We start from the raw sequence: 25,705 nt of genomic DNA, 5'->3' as shown, positions 1-25,705 counted from the left end.
GCAGGATTAAGATCACCATTTAGGAAAAACTTGCTAGGGATAAATCTGATTTTGTACATCTTCTCCACCGATATGATTTGGGTGGTAGTTTAGGATAATCATTATGATGTTACACTTCTCTTGAAATCAAGAATTATAAAAGTGAACACATTTGAAGTTAATATTTTTTAAGTGGATTAAGGTATAGTGATACACTCATTTTTTCTCTGCAGACATGTTAAAAAAAAAAACCCCAAAACTTAACAAACCCACAACAAAACCACTACATGTTGACAAGACCCAGAAACAATATTTCCTATTTTTTCCATAATTTGTAGGTACTTATAACCATAACACTATTGCATACCATCATTATAAGATAACCGAATATCTTTATACATTTTAAAAATATATATGTAATTCCAACACGCTGTATCTTACTTGTATGGACAGTTCTGTTGCTGTTAAATCACTTCAGAAACAAAGAAGATCAACATAAATGCTGTATTTCTTTTTTAAAAAAAAAAAAAAAAACCTTCATTTTTATTTAAAAATCTAATTCAGTTGCTGAGAACAACGCTGAAAATAGACGTCCTGGTACAGAACATACTCATCTTGTTTTCAAGTTAGAAAAGAATCTGTATTTTTGTTTTTATAAGCTTTATCAGCATTTTTGCAAAGAAAATAATAACTGTATTCACAGAGTAAGCATAACATCTCTGGAATTAAATATACTATCTTACTGGCTAGGTCCCATCTTCAAGTGCAAGGTAGAACTGACACCAATGCAGCTAGGAGAGTAGTTTGATAACACAATGTTTCTCAAATATTATAGCAACATTTTTTTCAAAAAATTCTGTACAATTACCGTTCCAGCATTCACAGTAACTTATGTGAATTTACAGTATAGTAAGAAAAAGTGGTATGTTCCTGTTCTAGAAGTCAGACAACATAATTTATGTTAAAGTTATACAGACCGATGTTTATAAATGTTAATTTAGACTCAAGGCATAAAAATTGGCATAAAAGTTATGGCTGTTCATATGGAGCCAGGAAAGACCTACTTGCCTTTCAAATTTCTACACTGTGGCTTTCGTACTACCTTCACTCCTCTGTTTCTGCCTCCCACACAGCAATCCTGTGTGCGAACTCATCCAATACAATGTGTGCAGCTCATGGAGCTCATCAGTTAAGCATCCTGCCTCTGTTCTGCAAAGCACTTGAGAACATTCTTGGGAGCTTTGCTTTATTTGAGCACAGATATCTTGCAGATGTTTAATTTATAGCTCATGTGTAGTCCCACTGAAATAAATGGGATTACTAAAGTACTTAAAGTAATTCCCTGCTGAATCAGGCTTTTAACGGTAAGAATAAATGTGCCTAATTTTTATTCATGCATCAGATATCTATAGCCTGATAGTTTAAACTCAGCAGTTTTGTATCTAGTTAATATTAAATTTCTGGAGTTTAATATCTTCACCTGCTGCATCTACCATCCCTGCACCAAGGACCTTTTTAAATATAACACTGCAGCACATTTTTTGCATACATACAGTGTCATTAGGCACTCATGATTTGCATACATACAGCATCATCAGACCTAGTGCTGTGATGACTTACACAGCAACAGAACTACTCAAGGTAAACTTTCTCTATTTGGCCAATACACATCAAAAATCACACTTTTTTGTAAATGATAAACAAACTGCACCTGGACCTTGTACTTTCTGAATATTACATGTATCAAAGACTTCAAAAGAGACTTCTTGTAAGGCAGATTTTAAAAATAGTGGAAGTAATTACATTTATTTTGGACAAAACAGGCAAACTCATTCATCTACCTATAACTGCTTACTTCTTGCATCTGTGGAATTTTAGAACAAATTTTAACTTGATACTGGGCAGAAGAGTCCAAGGAAACAAAATCTGTGCATCTAAGGTACTTAACACATACATGCTACACATTGTGTATGATCATTAGCTACACCCTGACCAGAAGCAAACACAAAGTGGCATGAACTAAAGTTGAGGCTTGTCAATGCAACATCTGGCAGAAGAAAAAAAAAAGACATCTACAACCTGATCAGCAATGAGACACTTCTGACTTCTTACATCATCAAGACCTGTCTGAGTGATGCTAAGAGTTCTCTGCAAAGCACTTCTACCCTCACATCTATCAAAATTTATCCCCTGCTGAAAACATAATAAAAGAAGGCTGGCAGTGATGAATTCATCTTGTCATCAAACGTCAACTTCATTTAAATTGATTACTTCATTAAATGAATACACCTGGAAATATAAACCACATGCAAAATTACCATTCATTTTAGCATCATTTGCAGGTCACTAAACCCCACTGACACACTTGTAGTAACAGAAGAGAATTTATACGATTTCTTCCTAAAATTTTCATCTGGCCCACCCAGTCTTGTGGGTTCATCTGGGCTAATATTAAAATATGTAAAATTTAAATCAAAGGGGCAAAACAAAGGACTAACAGGCAGATACTTATTTTATTAATGCAATGGTACAACATCTTCTAGTGTACAGATGCAAGAACTTAAGGCAGCCCCAATTAGTTACAGGTTTGGGATACAATAACAGACACCAGATCAACAGCATTAGGGATAAACTCCCTAAAGGGATATCTCCAAGTAACAGTACAGTAACACATATACGTCAGTAGCGCAATTACCCAGGTCATTACTACGGCAAATCCAGTTATTCAGTAGTACAATTACTCGGGTGGAAATGACAGCAAATCCAGTAATTCACCAATACTGAGCCAAGCATAATACCCAGGGCAGGCAAGGACTTGCACAACCGTGGTTATCAGCCAGGCCGTCATGCAGCAGGGCACGGCTGCTTCTTCAGAGGAGCAGCTCAGACTCACGGAGGGGCTGGGGGAATCTCACGCTCCCTCATCAGACCCACCTCTTCCATTGCTGAGTCATGGAAGCACTGTCTGGACTTGCTAACCAGTCACCCCACCCCACCTCTGCTCCCCTCTGTGCCAGCCCTGTCCCTGGTGTGCACGGGGCACAGAAGTGTCATGTAAGGCCTTACACCTCCATTGTGCACAGAGCACCTGGAAACACCATGAAAGGCAATACTAGCCCCGCAACAGATTAAACCAATGCTCAGCATCTCCAGTTCAACCACGACAACTCATGTACTGCATAAAAACCTGCTCATAGAATAACACGCAATTGTAAGCAGGGGCCTCAATTACTAGTTTAATTGTATACCAATATCAGCTATAGGCATGCTGACTTCCAACTGGTAGTTCCCCACACCCATATAAACCATTTCACTCTTCTGAAATTCTGTTAAAACATAACAGGGCTTTATCTTGCGTCAGAGGAAAGAAAACGGAAAAGAGAGACTGACAAGAGTGAAAATAGCAAACTCCTCAAAGCACACGTGCCATCATCACTATTGTTTCCCATCTTTTTCTTCAGAAATTCAGGATGTGTAGGGCATAAAACCTGATCGGCTCAAGAAATACTCAGAGGATACTGAACCACACCTTCTTCAGCAGTCCCAGCTACGACACCCTTTTCCGACTTCTCCTCCATTCTTGACAACGGCTTTCCACAAAAGCTCACATGACAGTGGAGGTCTCAAGTCCTTAACTTCAGTGCACTATACAGCCTTGTCCAAAGAATCGTGAAAGACTGCATAACGTCTGTGCTACACAAGCAACATTCTGGTCTGGTTTTCTACACTCCAAAACCATGGAACAAAATTCCCAGAGCACCAAGGGTCATCGAAAGCTTCCCCGTCTTCTCATGGACAAGGCACAAGTCTTTGATCTTGTCTTTTTCTCTTTGGATGCATGTGTCCAAATGTGTGCAGAGTCTTCTACCTACACGTGCTCAGGCAGAACTAGAAATCCCAAAGCCCCTTACCGGAACAGGAACAAGGCTTTATAGCGCACATTTCCTCTGGTAAGAGAGGAGACAACAGGGGCATGTATCAGTTATGTGGCGCTTAACTCTCTTCTGGAAAGAACAGATACTTTGGCACTGAACTGTGTGAACATGGCATAAAAATGTACATAGAACAGTGGCCTGTGAAGCACAAAACATGAAAATTTATCCAAGTTAAATGGGTATGTTTAGTATATGCAGTATTTCACTTTTGTTTAGGTTTAGGTCAAAACTGCTTATAACTAGGGTGAATTTGGCATAAATTTCTGAAGCTTAACTGTTTCAACTTCTCACGGTTTGTGTTCAAATCTTTCACTTGCAATTAAGTTTCTGCTGTTACTCACTGCTATCAACATAGCCATTGCTATTTCCCCACTTTTCCAAATCAACTGTGTCCAGATAGTACCACTCCTCACGATTAATAAGTATGATTTATGCTCTTAACAAAATCCCCATTGAAGAGGAACATTTTCTTTGAGAATTTCTTCCAGTCGTGGTCTACAGCTGCGTAAGAACAAAAAGCTAAGATGCCCTATGACTACAGCTTTCAATCCCTTCTCCACTATTCTCCCTGCTATTCCTACGCCTCCGTGTTTCTCCTGTCATTTGCCCTTATATTTTTATCTGATTATCAAATATCTGGCAAAGGAGTACTTGGCAGGATTTAGAACCATTCAAGTCACCCAACGGCCATGGGGCCGAAGGCACAGTGAGAGGCTCCTCACCGAGTTCCCAGCACCGCTGTCCTTGAAGGGCCCTGATACCACTCACCTTCCTGGTGCCCCCCCGTTTCTCCACCGTGGGACTGCCCCTCCGGGGAGGTGGGCTCCGATCACGGCTTGGAAACGGGACAAAACACAACTCGGGCGTGCCCTGCGGCAGCAACTCCAGCTTAAAACCGGTTTTAAAGCTCAGAGAAAGCGAAAACAAAAAACTAAAATTAAAAAATCGGCAGGAACCGCCTGAAAGCACTCTCTTTTCGCCTACTTGTTGCACGGGCTGGCAGGTGCAGGCGCCGCCGCCCGTCCGGGCACACAGGGCACGGGCAGCGCTGAGCCACGGCACGGCACGGCCGGAGCGCGGAGCCGCCCGCCCGGGCCGGGCCCCGCCGCCCCGCGGGTCCCACACACGCCGCGGGGACCCCGGCGCGGTTTGCGCGCGCCCCGGCCTTGCCCCGCCCCGAGACACGCGCGTCCCCGAGCGCGGGGGGCACACACGGAGACTCTCCCCGGGGGGCGCCCGCCCGCTCCCGGCCGCTCCCGGGGACAGAGCCCGCCCGCGCGCGATGGCGGGCGCAGCCCCCAGCCGGCCCACGGGGCGCGCACCGGCCCCCCGCGGCAGCGGCGGCCCCGGCCGGGGGCGGTGCCGGTGCCGGGCGGGGGGCGGAGGGGCGGGCAGGGAGGAGCGGGGGGCGGGCGCCGCTTGCCGCCGCGGGGCTGCGGCTGGGCTGGGCGCGGGCGGGCGGCCGGCGGAGCGCTCGCAGTCGCGGGGAGCGCCGGGGCGGGCGGGGAGCGCCGGGGCGGGCGGGAAGGGAAGGCAGGGCAGGGCAGGGCAGGGAAGGCAGGCAGGCGGGCGGGAGGCAGGCGGCGGCGGCGGCGCCGCGCTCGCCCCGCTGCCCTGGATGACGGGCGGCCGGTTCGACTTCGACGATGGCGGCACCTACTGCGGCGGCTGGGAGGACGGGAAAGCCCACGGGCACGGCATCTGCACCGGGCCCAAGGGGCAGGGCGAGTACGCCGGCTCCTGGTCCCACGGCTTCGAGGTGGCGGGCGGCTACACCTGGCCCAGCGGCAACACCTACCAGGGCTACTGGGCGCAGGGCAAGCGCCACGGGCTGGGCGTGGAGACGAAGGGCAGGTGGATGTACCGCGGCGAGTGGTCCCACGGCTTCAAGGGGCGCTACGGGGTGCGGCAGAGCCTCAGCACGCCGGCCCGCTACGAGGGCACCTGGAGCAACGGGCTGCAGGACGGATACGGCGTCGAGACCTACGGGGACGGAGGTGGGCGCCGGCGGGGGGCGCCCCGCGCGCGGCGGCGCCGGGGGGCGGGCGGGGGGCGCGCCTGCGTGGGCGCGCGCGCCGCGGGCAGGGCCCCTCCCCCCCGCCCCGCACCCCCCAGCCCAGCCACCGCCCTCACACCGGGCCCGGGCCCCGCGGCCCCGCAGCGCGGCGGGGGTCTTCCCTCTCTCCGCTGCCCGGGTCCCTGCGCCGCGCTCGGGCGCGGAGCGCGGTCCCCAGCGGTCGGCCTCGCCGCCCCGCAGGCCCCGCTGGCGGTCGGGGAGCGCCACAGGTGCCCGGCGCCCGCCCCGCCCCGGCTCCGCGAGGAGCCGCCCGGCCCCGGGCCAGCGGGAACGGCCGCGGCGGGACGCGGGCCGGGCTCGGCGCTTTCTCGCGGCCAGCTGGTAGAAATCCGCATTACGACCGCCTGCAGACAGCGTTCCTTTCTCTCTGCTGAGGCGGCTGCCGGGCTCCCCGCCCGCGATAACGATAGCCGGGGCCGGCAGCGCTTGTCTCGGAGAGAGAGAGAGAGCAGGCGAGCTCGCTCGCCGTCCCCCCCTCCCTTGGCACTGTTTTCCTGGCGAAACGGCAAGAACTTAATAAGCGAGCCCTTGTGCCGTGTTACTTTGCTAGCAGGGTAGCGTTATACACTCGATACGCTCGGCTTGTAAACAGGACACTGAAGGTAATGAAGTGGGTACACAACTTCCATAAAATCAATGAAACTTAGGTCCGCCCTCACGTCATAACTCATATTTTATTAAAATATGGTGTACAATTAAACACGCTGCTCTAAGTACAAGCTGAGTTGTGAAATTACACAGGCCTGCCTCTCACACCTTTCACCGCAGAAAAGCAAATGTTCCTAGGGCTGAGCTCCGGTAGGCGTGTTCAGGGGACTGGGCAGTCTGCCCTCCTCTTTAAGTTAGGAGCAGTCAAGAAGTCAAGGTTCAGTAAGGTCACTTAGGGCTGGAGCTTATTTGGTCAGTTACAGCTATTATATCTCTGTCATTTCGTGCTCTGCATGACAAATAAGCCTGATACTTCTTTAATTCATTCTTTGCTGCTGTAATGTCATTGGCATTAGTGGAAGTGATGGTTGTGCCACCTGCAACTTCTGCAGAGTTGCTCTTCAGCCTGGTTTGCTCCATTGTAATGGGAAAAACTGGTCTCACTTTTAGGGCTAGAGAGTTGCTGGGGTTTTTTTACAGAAATGCCGCTTGCTTCAGCTATGAGCAACATGCTTAGGTAACATGCAAGAAATAGAATATACCAAAATCAGAGGTAGTGTTCACATGATGCGACTAAAGGACTAACCCATATATCAGATATCTTGATTGATGCTGTTGCTGGTTTCTTCAAGGAATTTTAGTAAGAGATTTGTGGTCAAACTTTTAAGAATCATGTCAGAGAATAGGTATTTTTGTATTAAGCAGAAGACACCTTTACAGTTGGGGTCCTTTTTTTTCCCCATCTGAAATACAGAATGTAGTGAGTTGGGGAAGATTAATTTCCTTCAGAAAATGAAATGTACTGTGGTTTTTGTACCTTGAACTCTTTTAATCCCCTTGTTTATACATATTTGTAGCTGACTGAAAATTGGTTCCTGGTGTGGAAAGTTCTGATGCTCAAAGTCAGCCAAAGTATGTGTTTGGGTATTTAAAAAATGAAAAAACAAAATGTGAAAGAGATCAGAATTTTAGTTTCACCACACAATAGACTTTTCAATTTTTATTATATTTGTTTTGGCTAGTAAATTAGAAGCTGAAGAATAGCTGAATTTGTAGTGCCTTCCTTCCTTCCTTCCTTCCTTCCTTCCTTCCTTCCTTCCTTCCTTCCTTCCTTCCTTCCTAATTGCCATTCCAATAGATTTTCTAGAAGTGATTTTCTCAGACTGAAGTTCCTTTTATCTTTTTTCTTTAGGGTTCTTGTGGAATTTAAAAAATCTCAATATAATATTGATACTTGGAGGTAAATTCTCTAAATTTTGAGACTTAGACCCCACAGGAAATCCTTTGTCCAAAACAGCATATGAAGTGCGCAGTTCACGCTGCAAGATTTTTAGCCCTAGTAACTGAGATCTGTTACCATGGCCCCAGTCTTCTACGTGTTGCAGTTCATATGAACAGAGGGTGTGAAGTCCCATTGATTTTCATGAAAGTACTCATGAATGAAGCAAAGCAGTACGTCATAGATGTTTGCAGATGTGTTTTTGTTTTCGTGCCCTGGGAACAATAGCCGTATTTGTACACCAGAAGAATGTCTGAAATGTTTTTACAAGGAAACCAGATTTACATATGTGTCTTTAACATACTGTGAAATATTTGAAGGAAAGCTCTTCCTTTATTATGACCTGAGAATACCAGCATAGGGAAATAACTGTTTAGACTATGCCAACTGCCAGTTTGTTTTCAAACTCGCTAAACACCAGGCCTCTTTGCTGCTATTTTTTTTCTTCTTTTTTTTCTTTCCCCAATATGTTGTTTTAAAATGTATCGGTGGTATTAGGAGATGTAGTTGAGAGAGGGAAAAGGAACATAAGCCTTGACAGTGTTCCTCGGGGTTTCTGCAAACAACACTTTGCACGACATGAGTAATATGTCATGCTGTGTTTAAATGCTTGAAATTGTCACTCAGTCAAATCTCTGAGGAAAACATCGTGAATTATAAACCACGATCCTCCATTCATTGCACGTGCTTATGCTGGGCCTTCAAGTTGCCTGTCAGATTGTTCCCTACAACAATCTGGACTTTGGTGCCTCCTTTAAACTCCCTAGATTTTGTTGAATCTGTGTGAATCTGCAAGCCTACCAGAGCATTTTTTATGGAGGTACTAAGGCCAGATTTGAAACTTCAGTATGTGTAAATTAGTTAGCACCTTACAGTCCTGCCAACAATAGCAATAACAGGCATCGTGCTGTAAGGTTGTGCATTGTTATTCCACAGAGGTCAGTGGCAAATGCATCCTAAGCAAAGGTCATCTCTAGTACATATGTTTGTTGATTTCTAAGTAGTCTTCTTTCTAGGTGTGTGCTTATCTCACACTTGAGTCTGAAAAGCATGCAAAAATCGTGATGTAACAACTAATTTGTTAAGCCACAGAAGGTGTGAGTAAAGGATAAGAGCAAGTGGAGTAGTTAAATAGGTCCTTGGCCTCTCCGTTTTTTCACCCAGCATAGTTTAATATTTTAGCCACAAGTAGGCAATGACATTTAGAGCTGTAAGATATACTGAGGGTTTTTTGGGAGGGATAGCACAATGTAACTCTAAGGAGACAGGTTATGAAAGTATACCTTACAGCAAGTTGCCAACAAAATCAAAAGGGAAAAATATACTTTCTAATAGCTCTCAGTTCAAAATATGGACGCCTTTTCAAGGAAACCAATTAAACACCAGATGGACGGTCAGTAGAAGTTGTGGCTGAATGCTTCTTCAGTTACAAAAGATACCAACCCTAGCTTTTGGAAAATTAATGCTGAACAATGTTATTGGTTTATGGCCAAATACAGTTTTAAATTAGCTTGGTAATTACAGTCTTAATTAAAATTTTAACAGCTGACCCTTGCAGGAACTGCTTTGAACAGTCACCTATAGTATAACGTGAGGCAGGACAAGGTGTGCTTATTGATATATCATTCATATTTATATCTATATAGAGAGATAGGTAAATACTGCATACATTTGTATCTTCCTATATGGGAAAAGCTTTTTTATCATGTCTTATGCTGTAGTATTTAATTATATTGCAATATTAACATACCTTATCTTGCTCATTTAAAGTTTTCTAAAATTTCTTTTGTTGAAGAAGATGATACAGTTAAGACTGATATCATCAGTCAAATTACTGTACAAGTCTCTTGTATCTGCATTCTGGACACCTCCCTCCATATGCCATTAAAATATTTTTCCTTTAAAATGTAAGTTGAAAAATCAAAGAAAATGAGTCAGCTTTCTAGCACTTATATCAGAAGCCCTTCCCTTAATGGATTTGTAATGACAGAAGAGATAGTTGTTACCAGCAAGACTGCACAAAATTCCAACTAAACATCTTTGATACTTTCTAAGGACCAATTCAGTATGAATCTTCCATTTTCTCATTGACTGTTTTCTCTTTAGAAGAAGCTGGCATTGGTTGTATTTCCCCAGTAGAAAGAAAAATCAGACAAGTGAGTAGGCAGCACATCAGTTGTCCTTGTTTTAGTGCCTGTATGGGCAACAGTGACCACTTCCAATTCTTTCTAGAGAGCAGTGAAAAACACAAGTCCTAAATGAGTTAAGTATTTTTGAGCTTTCCATGTTTATTAATTAAAACAAAATATTGGTAAGAAAAGAGGCTGACCTTGTGTACTTTTATAATATTCCATACTGAAATAAGTTGATTCTGCTTTGAGTCTGCCACTCAAATAGCATAATTATGAGTTGCTGCTCTAATATAATATTGTGGTATAATCAGAATTAGATTTATTATTTTTAAATGAGATTAACTGGTTCAGAATGTTAGACAGATTGTTGTATGTAGCAGTAAGTATACGTAGCCAGATTCTTAGCTCTAGCATATCATTACGATACTAGGGGGATCCCAGATATAACTATGGACAAAATGTAGTTATTTAAGCTCATAAAATATTAATATATTTCTGGGAAATGTCTGTTTAATAAAGAGAAAAATTACAATGTGGTTGTATTTTTGCAGTATTTATGGAATACGTCGTACCAGTGCTTTGTGCTCATGTTTCTATTTGTTCTTCTCCATATGCTGAGTTTTTTAAAATAATCATGTTTCTAGATTCAGCACCCTTACAACCAGTGCAGCGGTAGGTATCCAGGATACAGAGAATGAGAAAGAAACTAAGAAAGTTGTTTGTTTGTGTCAGCAGCCATCTGTTAAAAGAAAAACCTTCCACTTGGTAGAATTTTCTACCAATACAGAATAGTTATGTTATGGAACCTATCTAGTATTATATAATAAAGAAAGCACACTTGGCAAATTTAATTGCATGTAAACATTGAAATATAACTTAGCAGAAGAGGTAATACAGTAAAGCAGTAATTGATAGATAATTGACACGTATGTGACCAAAATAGTATGCTTATACAAAGGAGATCAAATCTCAAAGCAAATGAAGCTGTAAGCTACATCTGAAACTGCAGGTGTTTCACAAATATTTTCACAGAAATTTAGTCAGTCACTGAATTTGACATTTGATATTTAGTTCTCTGAAGAATAGTTTTTAATAGGTGCTCCAATTAAAGCAGATCAAAATCAAAGAAAGGTATTTTAAAGATTGCTTATTCATCCCTCTGTAAGAATATTCAGACTCAAAATAGCTTTTTTTAAAAAAAAGAAGCAGCGCTAGGTGGGCGAGAAACTTAATTTTGAGGAGCTTAAAGCAGTTCAATGGGAATTAGAGTGAAATGAACTTAAAAAGCAGATTATCTTATATTTGCCAGTTGTGGGGTTCCTGGCACCTTCCTTTGGAATATCTGGTACAAATGGCTCTCGGAGACCAGACGCTGCAGTACGTATCTGGTCAAAAAGCAAATGCCTTTCAAGAATACGTGAAAAAAACTATCTGCGGTAATAATCTGATACTGCTGATTTGTGGCTTAGATACAGCTTTGCATAGATGTCCATGACTTCTCATATTAAATACCATGTTGCTCTTCCTTAGATTGCTGTTTAAAAAAAAAAAAAAAGCAAAAATAGTTATGATTGCAACAATGTAATGTGTTTATGATAGAATGGTGTGCAATATTCTGTTTATTACTGCCTTGTCTTTCTCACATACTGTAGAACAAACGAAAGGCAAAAAAAGTGCTAAAGGATTCATGTTTCTGGTGTTTCTGTCACAACGTAATGCAGAATGCAGTGCCATGTTTACAATACTGGGGATACCAAAAAGTGTTGATATCAAGAGTTCATAAAGACTAAGATACACCGAGGTTTCGTTCTTCCATTCAAGTGCATGCAAAAACTTTAAAATATTTAATTTTACAATAGAGGTTTATAACAGTGGATCCAAGGCCCATCTGAAGATAAGACAATTTAGTGGATTGTCAAATATGTCATGACAAGGAGAGATCTGTAGTCACCTTAAACCCAGGATAATGGGACATATACTGCTCCTACATGCTCTTTCTATGAGCAGCTGGAGGCAAGAGCCGTGAGTGTCCTGTTCCCTCTCTCCTCTCCATCCCTGTCTCCCTCCTCAGCTTACTACATATAATGGGGCTCTGCTTCTGCTGACCTCTCCACCTTAAAAAAAATGTTGACAGAGTCCTGCTTTAGAAATTTCTCTTGAAATTTTTTCTCTGGACAGATCCATTAAAAAAATGCTTGCAATTATAGCTACTGTGATTTAGTTGCGAAAATAAATTATTTCGGCTGGGAAAGTGAAGGATTTGTTAAGCAGAAAAATAATTTATAAGAAAAACAAGTAACAGAAGTAGTTGTCTACTGTGTCATGGACTGTGATTTTTTTTTTTTTTTTCTTCATTTCTGTTTACCAGACAGAGCTGACAACATAGTGTTGCCTGTAGCATACTGAATGAAGAGTGCTAGGTCTTCTACAGCTTCCTAAATTTAATTTCTCCTTATTACTTTAAAAGGTACATACCAGGGGCAATGGACAGGAGGGATGCGACATGGATATGGTGTACGTCAGAGTGTACCCTATGGCATGGCAACCGTGATCCGTTCACCCCTCCGAACGTCTCTAGCTTCTCTTCGAAGTGAGCAGAGCAACGGCACTGTTCTGCATGACGTCACTTCAGACAGTCCAGCTGGAACAAGAGGAGGTTTTGTGCTCAATTTTCACAGTGATCCAGAAGCCATGGGCATTAAGAAAAAAGGAGGCTTGTTCAGAAGAGGATCCCTTCTTGGTAGTATAAAACTTAGAAAATCTGAATCTAGGTCATCGATATCTAGCAAACGGAGCTCCGTCAGGAGTGATGCTGCTATGAGCAGAATTAGTTCTAGCGATGCCAACTCTACAATTAGTTTTGGAGACGGTGACTGTGATTATTGCCCTATGGAAGACCATGTTGATGCCACCACTACAGAAACATATATGGGTGAATGGAAGAATGACAAGCGCAGTGGGTTTGGTATTAGTGAGCGTTCAAATGGTATGAAATATGAAGGAGAATGGCTAAATAACAGGAGGCATGGATATGGATGTACCATGTTTCCAGATGGCACCAAAGAAGAGGGAAAATATAAAAATAACGTTTTGGTCCGTGGAATAAGAAAGCAACTTATACCAATACGAAACACAAAAACTAGAGAAAAGGTGGATAGAGCAATAGAGGGTGCACAGCGAGCAGCTGCCATGGCAAGAACCAAAGTGGAAATTGCAACTTCAAGGTACGTTATTGCAAAATATATTTGTTCATCACTGAGTTTTCAGAAACAAAAGTGTGTTACACTGTGTGTGAGCTCTTATTGTTGACTAAAGACTCAGAAAGTGCAAGGGTGTAAATGTTGTCTTTAGTGAGTACTTACCTTTCAGTTTCACATCTGTAACTCCACTGACCTTAGTGGCATTACACATAGGAAACTTAGAACTTCTGCTCATTTGAGTAAAGATGTTCATATTATGTTCCATAATATACTGTGACAGTAAACTTCCATCCTCATACATTTCTATTTTCACTCGAGCTGCTACATTATGCCTTTAAAACTGTTTGAAATATAAAACGAGCAAGGAAATGTAGAGACTGGTTTGGGGGATGCGAGGTGAGGATTGAATGTCTTCCCATAAGCATGCTCTAGTTACGCTTAACGTGTTGATTTTTGGGGCAGCATCTGAGGCACACTGAAGTTGCCAGTTTGACACTGAGCATCTTAAGATTCATCTGTTTATCTGAGAGACTGTGATATGAACAGCATAAGAATAATGGTCAAGGCTCTTGTGCTTAGAGGCTGTTGATTCGGTAGCCAGAACAATATCTGCGAAAAGAGTTCTGTAGGAGGACTCCTTCGTTTTGGAGCATACTTCTGCAGTGTGAATTCATCTGGATCTTATGATTACCACTTCAAATTGTGGTGGTTGTCCTCTCCCCCCTCCCCTCCCCCCCCCCCCACCATGTGTTCAAGATGGGCGAGAAGTGTATGGGTATTAGTAGCAGGGAAAAAATGTCATTTTCATTTTGAATTCCTAACCACCAACAAAGCAGAGTTGTTTGAAATGGAATTTTACAAATTAAATCAGTATAGACAATTTTAATAGGTTTTACTATTAAGTCTGAGAGCTCTTTAAAAAGCTATTTAATTTTTAATGCCTTCCAATAAGTTTCTGTGGCAGTTTCTCTGTTGTTGCTTTTAGTTTGTTTCCTCAGGCAGGCTTTTCTTGAAATACGCTGTGGACCAGAAAAGAGCCCAGAAATGTGCATGAAAGAAAATCTTCATGCTATTTTAGAAAGAGGATGTCACATTACACTTAGAGCTGAACAACTGATTCCTGATTTAGTGTGGTCACTAGTGTGTGCTCAGTGACTATCCTTTTTCTGGCAGTCATAAAGAATACAGAAAAGACCGAAAACTGCGTAAGTGGGAAAGCTCGAATACGTGGATGGCTCATACTGAAAAGTAGTTGAGACACAAACATAAAGAATTTAGCATACTGTTAAAGAATGTTTCTGAGCACTGGTCACCTAAGTAACTAGAGGTTAGCATATACTCAATTCTATAAATATATGTAAGGCATTATATGACAGCATACCATATTAGCAAAGCAGATCAGTAATAGCTAGCTTTAAGAAATTACTGGATCCCTTTCATGTTCTGTCAGTACATAATACACCCTAGTTCGGAAAAAATTGAGGTGATGGGATGTGTGGATAGGAGTCACCATTTTGAGTCCGTATAAAGCTATTAAAATCTGTAGTCAGAGACCATTAGGTTACAAGGCAGAGTGTACACACTTCCTCTTTAAGAAGGAATATCTCTCTGAAGTGTTTTGTTTGCTGTTCCTTCCCTTCAATTTTAGGTGAAGGACAGAGTTCAAATTGCTTCTTTTGGAACAGTCCATGAAAACAATGTTTATTTCTTGAAAAAATGTTTTTGAAAGTGCAACAACAGAAGGCATCAGTTGCAGTGTGGCTGTGACTGTGGGCCATTCCTTTGGTTTTTCAGCTGAGAATCTCTCTGAAACAGTCCCATGACTACCAGTATGGATAGCAACACTTCAAATTCATGTTTCCTTTCTTTTAGTAGCCTGGGCACTAACTGTACTGGCACTGAGTCAAAGGCAATGAGACCTGACACCTAGTCAGGCAACATCAGACATAAAGATTACATTGACTTCACTTGTGAGTGCGTGTTGGACTCACCTAGTAAGGATGACACGACCCTTCCTATCTCTCAAGTTTTCAGAACTGCCTTTAGTCTCAACCAGTAGGAGCAAGGCCATGGCATTATGTGAACTAAGGGACTGTCATACTGACAGAGTCAGTAGTGCTGACTCTGTAAGAGCCAGATCATCTAGAAGAGCGTCGAGGAAGAAACTTCCACTTCAAACAGCTGCTAAATTCTAGGCTGACCAGATTGGTACGGTTTCAGGACGAAAGAACTTGCTTCTGTCCCACTGAAACTTGAGGACCAGTACTGGTTTGTGACTACTTTTTTGCCAAACTGATATATTAATAATATATTAATCCTTCAGACAATGGCATTCCTGCAGTGTCTTAGATGAATGTGAGGATGGTGGTCTTGTCCATTTCCTAACAATCACTACTACACAAAAAAGTCCCGAAGGAGTGCCTTTTGCCATTTCTCTAGTGTGCAATACAAAGATGGTTCTGCCCATGTGGCATAACCTCACCGCACAGTGGCCCGTAAAACCGTCTGTGTTTCAGACCTGGTAGATGTCAACAACAGTGTGGGCTTACTGTAGATTTCCATTCCATTAATGGAAGAATTCTCTAGATAGACCTTTTCTTACCCCAAAAAGCATCAAATATCTAGGTTTCCATTCCAGAGAGCTACAAACCGTGACTCTCAGCCAGATACCTTCCTTTTCAACACAGCTTTGAGTTGTATGCTGTTCTTCCTGTATTGCTTATTCCCAAAACGTTTGCTCAGCCAAATGAAACCAGACCATACTCCTCTTCATAGCTCCCTGCTGGTCATGACAGGTTTGGCTGATGGTTTGACCTGTGACAGATGTCCACACAGTCATCAGCAAGACCAACCACTGTTTTACTTTATATTCCCGATGTCTTTTTATGTCTAAAAGCCCGCCTTAATAATCTGTGTAGTCTTCCTTTATCTAAAATGACAGTTTGATGTACAAAGAAAAATCTAAAAGCTGGGGTTAATAGTGCTTCTCTGAACCTGAATTTACATTGTCTCACCTGACTCAGCCTTTGGGTTTTTGAGGCGTTTGTATTGAGGTGTTTTAGATAGCATTTCTCAAAATATGTCAGATCACAAAACCATGTGATGTATATGAAAGTTGCTGTATCAGGGAAATAGTTACCGGCCTCTGCTACACAGATATATATCCAAAACAGATTATAAATCAACAGTGAATAAAAATGCTCTTAAAATGATAGCACAGCTTAACAGTCTTGATTGTGTATTGTAGTTTTACTAGCTGTATTTAAGACAAAATATTAAGGCATAAATATAAAAATCACAGAACTTGAGGAATTTGAGAAAAATGTTCAATGTTTTTCCTTTTTAAAATATTAAAAGGTTGGGAGTTTTTTTTAATCATTATTTTAGGCAGTAATTAGGTCAAATTAGTCTTTAACCCATTTGTGCTAAAAGCAGTCAGGTTTACTCTATATGCCTTTTTTGGGTCTTGGTGTCTAAAAGGAAAAGCTGCCTTCCAGAAATTTGTAATCAGTTCTTTTCTATGTTACTTCAAGCACATATGCAATGCCGCAAATGCTAGAAGATGTACATTTGGAAGAGCCTTTTGGAAGATGTTAAAAAGCCTCAAATGTCTATTCAACCAAGAGTCAAATAGAAGCTTGTTTTGAGGATATCAAATAATTGTCACTGTAGGGATTTTGAACCTCTCTTCATCGCTGTCATGTCTTACTCAAAGGAGGTATCCCTCTGCAGTTCAATATGAACTGGAATTAGAGCACTTCTTTCCTAGTATGAAAATCACTTAAGCTCTTATTAGAGGATCTGTTTATTATATTAACTTTGCCTCCATCAATACTTACTATGGTATAAACTGTAACATTTTTGGAATGAATATTCAGAGTTTGAACATAAACTTAGCTTCTAATACTCAGTATCACTGGGTGTTTTTAAATGTATCAGTCCTGTAAGTAAATATGTAGCAATGGAAGCAGAAGGAGTGATGTTTGTTTAGCTACAAAGCTGCATATACCAGGTTCTTTGTAGAAAAGTCAATATTATGGGTTCAGAATTGAGCTCTTGGAGCTAGGCCTTTTTTGTTTTTCTCCCTTCAGATTTTTTCTAGCTAATGCTCAACTAGAAATTCTCCTTTAAGTCTTGACTGAGGAAAAAAACTTTGTAAGGACACAGAGGGACAAGATAAAAGTATAGTAAGAGTAAGAAATATTATCAGAAGATAGTGTGTGGAGGAAAAGGGAACAAGTAATCAAAAGAAAAAATATTTCCTTGTTGATATTCTCCTTATACTCCACTGATCTTTCAGGTCATAAAACAAGCAAGTTAAAGAATTGTATCTTCTTTTTTTATTCTCTTTTCCACAGAAGCTAAATAATTTTCATTACTCCGAAGTTGTGAGTGAGTTTTAAGAAAGGTATACTGTCATAATATGCTGTGAGAATTTTTGACCACCTTAAAAACAATGAGTTTTCATTACATGAGCACCTGAGGTTTGGTGAAGGATAATGGTGCCTTTGTGTTAGGCACTGCACAAACAAATTACCCTGTCTAGAGACCTTGCAGCCTGGGAAAATGGCAGTACCCAACAAATGGAAAGAAACTGGCAACAGATTGAAAGGACCCAAGATCAAGATAACAGTAAAATTAATATCTTGCAACTAATAACATAAAGCAGTTCCTTCTTGTTAATTAGCTGTCTGTGCTGAGATAACAGTGACTCGCAAGCTTCTAGTCAGGAAGACCTTTTAAGGGGAGCGCTGAAGGGAGATTAACTGGTGTCTTTTCTGCAGCCGTTTCCTTTTCAGAGTAGCTTTTTTAGACAGCTCAATTTTATATTAAACATTTGTGTCCAAGTCCACAGACGCTATGGCTTAGCTTCAGCCTTTTTTTTTTTTTTAGTAGAAACTACCGAAACTCTGGTTGTGATCCTGTGTCATGAGCAGCCTGCTTTGTTCTGCACAGTTGCGAAGGAGCCTCGAGTTTGTGAAGGGGCCGCAGGAGGAAAGTGCAGGAGGATTGACTTGGTAGCGGTGACCCAGTATAACAATTTTGATTTCATTTGGGAGTCCGCTACCACACCCTGGACTTTCTTGGGTCCCTGCTCTCCCTCACTGTCATAGTGGCCTCCTGGAACCAGTAGCTGGCTTGTGTAATGTTCGACACTGAGGATGATTTAGAGTGCTCTGATTTACCCTGAGGACGGGCCTGGCGCTGCCCCAGTCTGGGCCTGGGTGCTTAGCGTTGGCTTCAAGTCACTGGGCAGCACCTGCTTCTGAGCAGCACAGTTCCAGTGTCCGCCCCAGGGCATGAGTGTTCACAGTACAGCGTATAGATAAGAAACCAGTGCTTATATTTTTTCATAACCTTAATTCAGAGTGAATTTCACTGTGCTGTGCTGCATTTGGTGGGTTTACGTGGAGTGTGTGGCATGGTCAGGAAGGAGTACTGAATGGTTTAGTAGCCAGTTGCTTAGTTGCGTTCATTGCCTTCTGTGACCAGTGCTCTCAGCTTGACCTGAGCAAACTGTGATTTCTAGGGAGAGCTGGAATTATATCCATGTGGTAGTATAGTTTGTGTCCACACTAGATGGCAGCTGTCAATCATTCCAAATGGCACTAAATTCTGTGCACCACATACAGCTTTCCATGATGGATTTAGCTGACTCTACCAATCTCGCTTCACTCAAGAAACTAAACTGGACACTTGCAAGACTAGTGCTTCACACGTCTTTGAGATGCTTTACTTATTATAGCTGAAATATGAACATTGTGTTTAGGAATAGGATCCAACAAATACCAAAGGTATTTATATAAGACTGCTTGCTTTAATACAAACTGCTGCCTTAGGTTCAAAACAAAAGCCGTTTTAATCATTTTACTACATAGTCTATTTGAAGATAACAAATAAAATGCTGTGGTAAAACTTAAAATAAGTCTTCAGCTACTATGGATAGTAATTTTAATGTTAATTTTGCATTCTTTAGAGGAAACCATATGTTCCTTGAATGCTGTGGGAGTTATACCACCAACTTCAGTGGGGCACATTTTCACTCAGATTTCACAAACAACTTCTTGGTAAAAGAATATAGTCTTGGACTCTTCCTCTGTTATTTTCTGGGGAATGAATAGTACATCTGTTTGAAATATACAAATACTATAAACATTGCTACACAGATTTGATTTCTTAGTATTTAATGCAGTAAGATTACGTGGCTGAAAATATGCAAAATTACTCCTGTACTATCCCTCAGCTGGAAATTAAGAAAGCCTCAAATATTTAACTTTTTCATCAAATTACCTATATCCAGATACACCTACCTACAGCTGTAAGTCTGAACAGGGATATTTTTTTTTTTTTTTAAAAAAAGGTAGTTCTGGAGTATAGCCAATCTTACTTTGCGTTTGTATTAGACATAGAATTGTTATCCCAGAGTTGCTTTTCTAACTTGTTGGAGATAGCTAATATAAGATCGAAAATATTCTCTGCTTTCAAAACATAAATGAACCAACACTGTACCACTGCTTTTTAAATAACTATCTAAGAAAGCCTTTTTTTAATATGCAAACCTTTTTGAAATGTTCAGATGAGTAAGGATTTTTTGCCCAGTTTTTAGGAGCTGAATCTTTACAGTGGCAGCCCAGCAGATGTATGTGAAAACGCTAATGCTTTTTTTGGATGATACTAAGATACACCAGCAAAAGACTAATATTTTTTTTTGTAGTCAAAGAAGATGAGCTGTTATGCAGATTCTTGCCTTAGTTTTTACACAATATCTCCTTTTTGATCTGTATTACAACAATTGTTCAAAAGCTAAGCCACAAACAACATCTGTCTCTGCTGACTTTCAGGAGAGTTTCTGAGATGGAAATAAATCTCCATTTCAAAAACGATCTGGATTGTTTGTACTGGTTAGTCACATATGAACCTTAGTGTAAAACTATTGGACTTATTGATTGTTATAAAAATATTCTCAAAAACCAAAAAATTTTATATTTCCACTGTATTTAGTACAACTACATACATATGGCTAGTAGCACTACTCAGGGCCTGAATAATTTACTTGGTGTTTTGCTCAAAGATTTAACCAATTAATACAGAATCTTCCCAGTTTCTTTCTTCAAAGAAATAAGGAAATGTGCTGTCATCTAACTGTAACATTGATGATGAGTATTCTACATTTAGGATGTAGGATGTTTTCCAGTGAACAGCTACAGCAGAAACATAGTCATTTAAATGATTTAGTTAATTCCTCCTATGTTGATCTAATTGTGTATTTTCCAAATAATAATTGATTAGTTTTCTGAAAACTGGTGTAGTTCAATGAGTGATGCTGTTTGTTTGAATACTGATTGATCAGTGATACATAGAATTTCAGTTCATTTTTCTGGTGATTAATACATTTTTCTGTTTTATACATCTAATAGACGTTGGTACATATTTACATACACTGACTTGCTTGCTTTTGCCTACCTCACTATGCTTTTCCTCTTTTATTACTTTATTCTTCCACAATTCTCTGCTCTCATTGTCTAGGGAGGCAGCGGCACAGTCTCTTTGTGGCTAGTATCCAGTTTCTTCTTATAAGCTTCTCTCCCCTCAAGCCCATGTGAGCGTTTAACATCTGAAACAACAATCAGATGAAACAACGAAGAACTTATTTCTGAGGTCACCTGAAAGCCACTTACTTTATTTATGAAGTTAGGGTTGCACATCACTCTTACACTTAAATTGAACTTCATTTTCCGTTTAAGAGTGATCAGTGAGTTTTATGCAGCACTTCTTTGCAGTTGTCCCTCAGACTTCTGTAACACTGACATTCACAAGTTCTGCCACTTAACTGTTCACACCTTTTCTCCAACCTTTATGAGTGTCATGGGTTCTCAGCTGTGAGCCTTGTGGATATCCAGCAGTGAACCTTCTCAGTTGGGAAAAAAAATAATCTATCCCATTATATTCTGTTTCTGAACTAATTTTTTATTCACTTTAAGCATTTCTTCTCTTTTTTATCTTAATTTTCTCCACTTAGTTTCCAAAGAGTTTCTGGTGACGAATGCTACACTTTGGTCCTACTACATTAAAAGCAGGGATTGATGGGAAAATATGGTATTACTGTTTTCGACTTGAAAGCCAGAAATTTCCTTATTAGCATCTGGCCAATATGAAATCAGTTAAATGCAAGTTCTCAGCTCTTTTGTTCTGGGAGTTTAAGAAGAAAGGCATATATTTCTCTTTTCTCTTACCACTCTGAATCTGGTAGGCGGCTACTAAGTCCTATTTAGTTACCTTACTGCTATAATGCATCACCTCCACTTTGTGCTTGCCTGAGTTTACTGGCATATATAAGATGTTGGAGAGGTCATTTTATTGCTGCTTTTACTTTGGTTTCGGGTTTTGGGGTGAGTAATTTCAAAGATCTTTCTTTTCTGAATTTTCAGACCACTTCATAAATAAATCTGTTGGATTATGTCAATATTACAGCTACTCAGAAGGACTTAAAATCCAAATGTGGAAACAAGCAAGACTCAAAGATTTCCATTGTAGAGGTGGTCTTTTGGCTGATGCGGACATACATCATGGTTAGAAACTCGATTTCCATAGGGAAAAGAACTAACACCAAGAAATCTTAGTTATGACTAAGCTAAAGTGACTTCATAGGAACTGGCTCTGTGTGTGTATTCAGCCCAAGTTCACTTTTTAAGCTCCATCACTTATAGGAATTTATGATGTCAATTGTATAAGCATTTTAGGAATACCTTGAGGACAACATATTGCCAAGCAGTAAGATACAAAATGTATTTCAGGAATAATAAGGGAACCAAAAGTTAAGAGTGTGAGTCAGCAGATGCCAGTTGTCAGAATGCTTTGTGCAGATGCAGTGGTGAACCACCTGAAGCATTTAGGTGTCTTTTTCTTAAATTTGCTACCTGGAGTCCTGCTTTTACCTTAACATATCTTGACCAAGGGCTTAATTTTGGTTTTACTAAAAATCTGGTAGTTATGGGCATTCTGGAACATTTGTAAATGTATCACCACTCATAGCATTGTTTTGTGCTTCAGAGAACAGTATGTTTCTGGAAATTACAGATAAGCAACAAAGATAGGAATGGCATTTATCAGTTCTATAAATATCAACAGAATAGATCAGCTGGTGACCTTTTCTGATATTCAAAAATGTTTGACTTGTATGGATCTGTTGAAGAAATAGTTGATAGTTTCTGGTGAAGGGGATTTGCCTTTCTTATGGTGGCTAGATTCCTTCTCCAAAACTAATTCATGTTGGCAGATCTAATGTTGCCAGGCATTCAGAGTTTCTTAATGGTGCAGTATACAAGTAGGAATATTGATTGGGTTATATTCGCAATTGATAATGAATTATCAGAAAAAAATCATACTGGATGTTTTACAATCCCAAGCGATGTTTGTTAGGGTATGCCATATCAGTGAAGAGTCTGGGGTTTTTCTAATGTAGAGTTTATGCCCGTTTCAGAAATAGGTTTTGTTTAAAGACCGAAATAGGACAAATAAAAATTAGTTTATATTTTATATGCTCAAAATTTACATCACCTGCAAAAGAATCTAGTCATATTACTTGTTCATAACTGAACTTTATAAAAATTACAATTTTCTGTACTACTACTTGTTATGAAGAAAAGACACAGAGCATTTTCACATCAAAGTCTGTAACTGTGATATGCACAGATGCAATGCATTTCTGATGGAGAAACTGCTTATTTAATCTCCTGGGATGAACATTTATTAGCAGAAGGATTAGAAAAGTGAGTAACACTTAGCTTTTAGCTTTGCTGGGTCTGTGGACAATGAATGCAGAGAGCAATTAGTCACAATTATGGTTCTGAATAAGTTCACCAAGGAGTTTGTGCTAAATATGATTTGATATTTTCATCAAATTTTAGTTGATCAGAATATGCTCTAAATGGCTTTTAACAGTTCACTCGTAAGTTCCAACTTCAAGATACAATGGATACTTGAGATTTAAATTCATCTGCTCCTTGCACTTATGATGATTAAAAAGCTGTAGAAGTGGTCTTGAGGTCTGTATAATAGTTAAATTGTGAGTGAACTGCTGACGGATATAGTCCCTGCATAACATGATGAACTTTGGCTGTGGACCTTAGTGGTGAGTGGACAGTATGAAAGAGCTGATGTCTCTTTCAAGAAACTTGGAATACAGTACAAATATGTAGGCTGTCAGAAATCTCTGACACTTTGTTGTACACCTAGATTTTTGCTGTTTTCCACCAAGGATAAAGCCAGACTGAAATCCTTTCGATATAGGACATTTTGGACCAGTTTAAAAAATACTTCTGGTGTGGTTTGCCCCTCATATTCCCATGATTTCAGTTTAAATATGTTTTGTTCCTTCCAAGGTTAATATGAAGTAGAATATAAGGGGAAATTAATAGAAAGGTTCTGTTAATATCCCCAATAGAAAGCATTGTAAACCCACTTTTTCTTAGTTTTCATAGTCATATTTTTCTGTGAAATATTTTAAATATGGTATCAAGAATTTATTACTTAACATAATAAGCATTTAACATTAATGCAGCAACACTGTAGTAAAAAGGAGCTGAAAGAAAAAATGGAAGTCTTGAATTTTAAAGGTATTATAAAATTATATTAGTATCTCTTTATGGTTGCTTTACTGTCCATTTTCCAAAAAGTACTGAATTTTTTTCGAAACAGTAGAAATTGCTTCAGGATTCCCATGTAGTATAAACTTCATATGCCACTGAAAAATTGCATACACATTTAATTTTCTATTTGTGTGGTTATCTTGAGGTGTCATCAGCTTGTTTTGCGTTATGGGATTGCTGTTTGAAGCGTTTTTGTGAAAGTTTTCCTTCTTTGTTTTAGCTCTTCGGTTCAGTTCTTTATGTATTGTCATTTATTCCCTATCACTGATAAGCCTTGCTTAGGAATGGACACTGTTAAGAATAATTTCAGATACTTTTTTATTTTCTAGAAAATGTAAATTCCTTGTCAGTATCCCCATGTTTGACCCTGTTATTGCTATCAGCGTAATGCATTTTCTTCTCTTCGAAAGAAATGCATTAGATGGATTAGCAAAGCACTAAAAATATCTTTGCTTAACCATCAAATTATATAACCATCCGATTTCTGTTGGCTGCTGGTCACATGCTGTGGTGCATTTTAGAAATCTGCATTTTACAGCACATCAGTTGAAAAAAGTTTTTGGTTTACATCAGATCTTCTTTCAGAGTTTCAAATATATCTTTTATTTTTTTATCATTTTTCATTCAAAAGGTTAAAAGTAGGATTTACTGAAAGCTTCTGATAACTATTGTCACCTTCAAAATTTGAAAATGCTGCTGCTTTTATACAATATATTCCTTTTTTCCTCACTCTGGGGCAGTATGTCTGATGTTTTCTTTGGGTTTGTCTTTGGGTTTGTTGTTTGTTTTGGTAGGGAGGTATTTTTTAATGAATACTAATTTGGATCTGATCCACTGCTGAGGGCCATGGTACTTTGAAATAAGATAAGTAATTTTTCTGAAAAGCTCTTTATATATGCAAGAGCAGATTTGGTCACAATGACCAGTTGAGGAGCTAAGCGTCATCTTTTTTTCTACACTCTCTGTATCATTTGAAATAAAGGATTTTCTTGTTAATCTATTCCAGAGACCTCTGTAAGGAGAGAGCAAGAGGAAAATTGTTAATCTTCCCTTCGATTAATTAAATCTTTGTAATTTCAAGATATTTCTCTATCTTAAAGTTCTAGAGTGCTTTATCTCTCAGTACACTATTCCAGTACTTGACTGTATAAACAGACCTAGTAGTAAATTGATGCTATAACTCAAATTCTCTTTGCATTGGTGAATGAAGAAGAAAGAGGCTCAATTTAAGCATGTAGATGAAGACTGACATGCTCATCAAAAATGTTTGTGATGAGATAACTCTGTAGACTGATGCCTTTTTTTAATTTCTTTATGGCAAAAAGATCATGTTGTATTCCAACGGAACTCTTGCCTGTGGTTGGGTTCCCTGCGATAGGGCTGCAAGATTTTGGTTTTTGCAAATGTGACAAGACAAGTCTGCTTGTATCCTAAGGTCAACCAAGTGTCACCTTAGTCTGCAGTTAAATACTTTCCTGCTGTTTGTTTTTCTATTGTGTAGCTGTAATGAAAAAGAAAAAACTGAATGCATGAAAAAAGGAAACGATGCCATCTGAGCAATCACTTTGCATGTAAGGGAAAAGACTCTACGTATAATCAGCTGACTAAAGGGCATGAGAACATCCTGAAAGGTAATTGGGCACCTTTTGTAGAAATGCTCTGATACATCCCATTAACTTGTTCACTGTTGCTCAGAAACAATGCCTATAGACAGAGGCACAATACTAGGCGTTTCTCCCTTTACTCAGTGCCAAAAAATGCAGTTATTGTAGTATACTGCATCATCTTTAAAGCTACTGTTGTTTA

At 40.1% G+C, this 25,705-nt stretch overlaps 2 protein-coding genes across 4 annotated transcripts in view; one reads left to right on the top strand and one right to left on the bottom strand.

Moving 5' to 3' along the window:
* The window catches only part of GDAP1 (ganglioside induced differentiation associated protein 1), a 31,246-nt gene extending 26,130 nt beyond the window's left edge, over window positions 1–5,116 (bottom strand). The window contains exon 1 of the mRNA XM_074883107.1: window positions 4,683–5,116. The gene's annotated coding sequence lies outside the window, so the exon portion shown is untranslated. The remainder of the gene's footprint in view (window positions 1–4,682) is intronic.
* A 343-nt stretch (window positions 5,117–5,459) lies between these two features.
* The window catches only part of JPH1 (junctophilin 1), a 91,356-nt gene continuing 71,110 nt past the window's right edge, over window positions 5,460–25,705 (top strand). For all 3 annotated transcript variants that reach the window (XM_074883081.1, XM_074883071.1, XM_074883062.1), the window contains exons 1-2: window positions 5,460–5,911; window positions 12,518–13,274. In XM_074883081.1, coding sequence (XP_074739182.1) covers window positions 5,533–5,911; window positions 12,518–13,274 — 1,136 coding nt within the window. In that variant the 5' untranslated portion in view covers window positions 5,460–5,532. The remainder of the gene's footprint in view (window positions 5,912–12,517; window positions 13,275–25,705) is intronic.

The sequence above is a fragment of the Strix uralensis genome, chromosome 1 (genome assembly GCF_047716275.1).
Source record: "Strix uralensis isolate ZFMK-TIS-50842 chromosome 1, bStrUra1, whole genome shotgun sequence".
Classification (NCBI taxonomy): domain Eukaryota; kingdom Metazoa; phylum Chordata; class Aves; order Strigiformes; family Strigidae; genus Strix; species Strix uralensis.
Note: the sequence above shows the minus strand (reverse complement) of the source record. Positions and strands in the feature narration are given on the sequence as shown.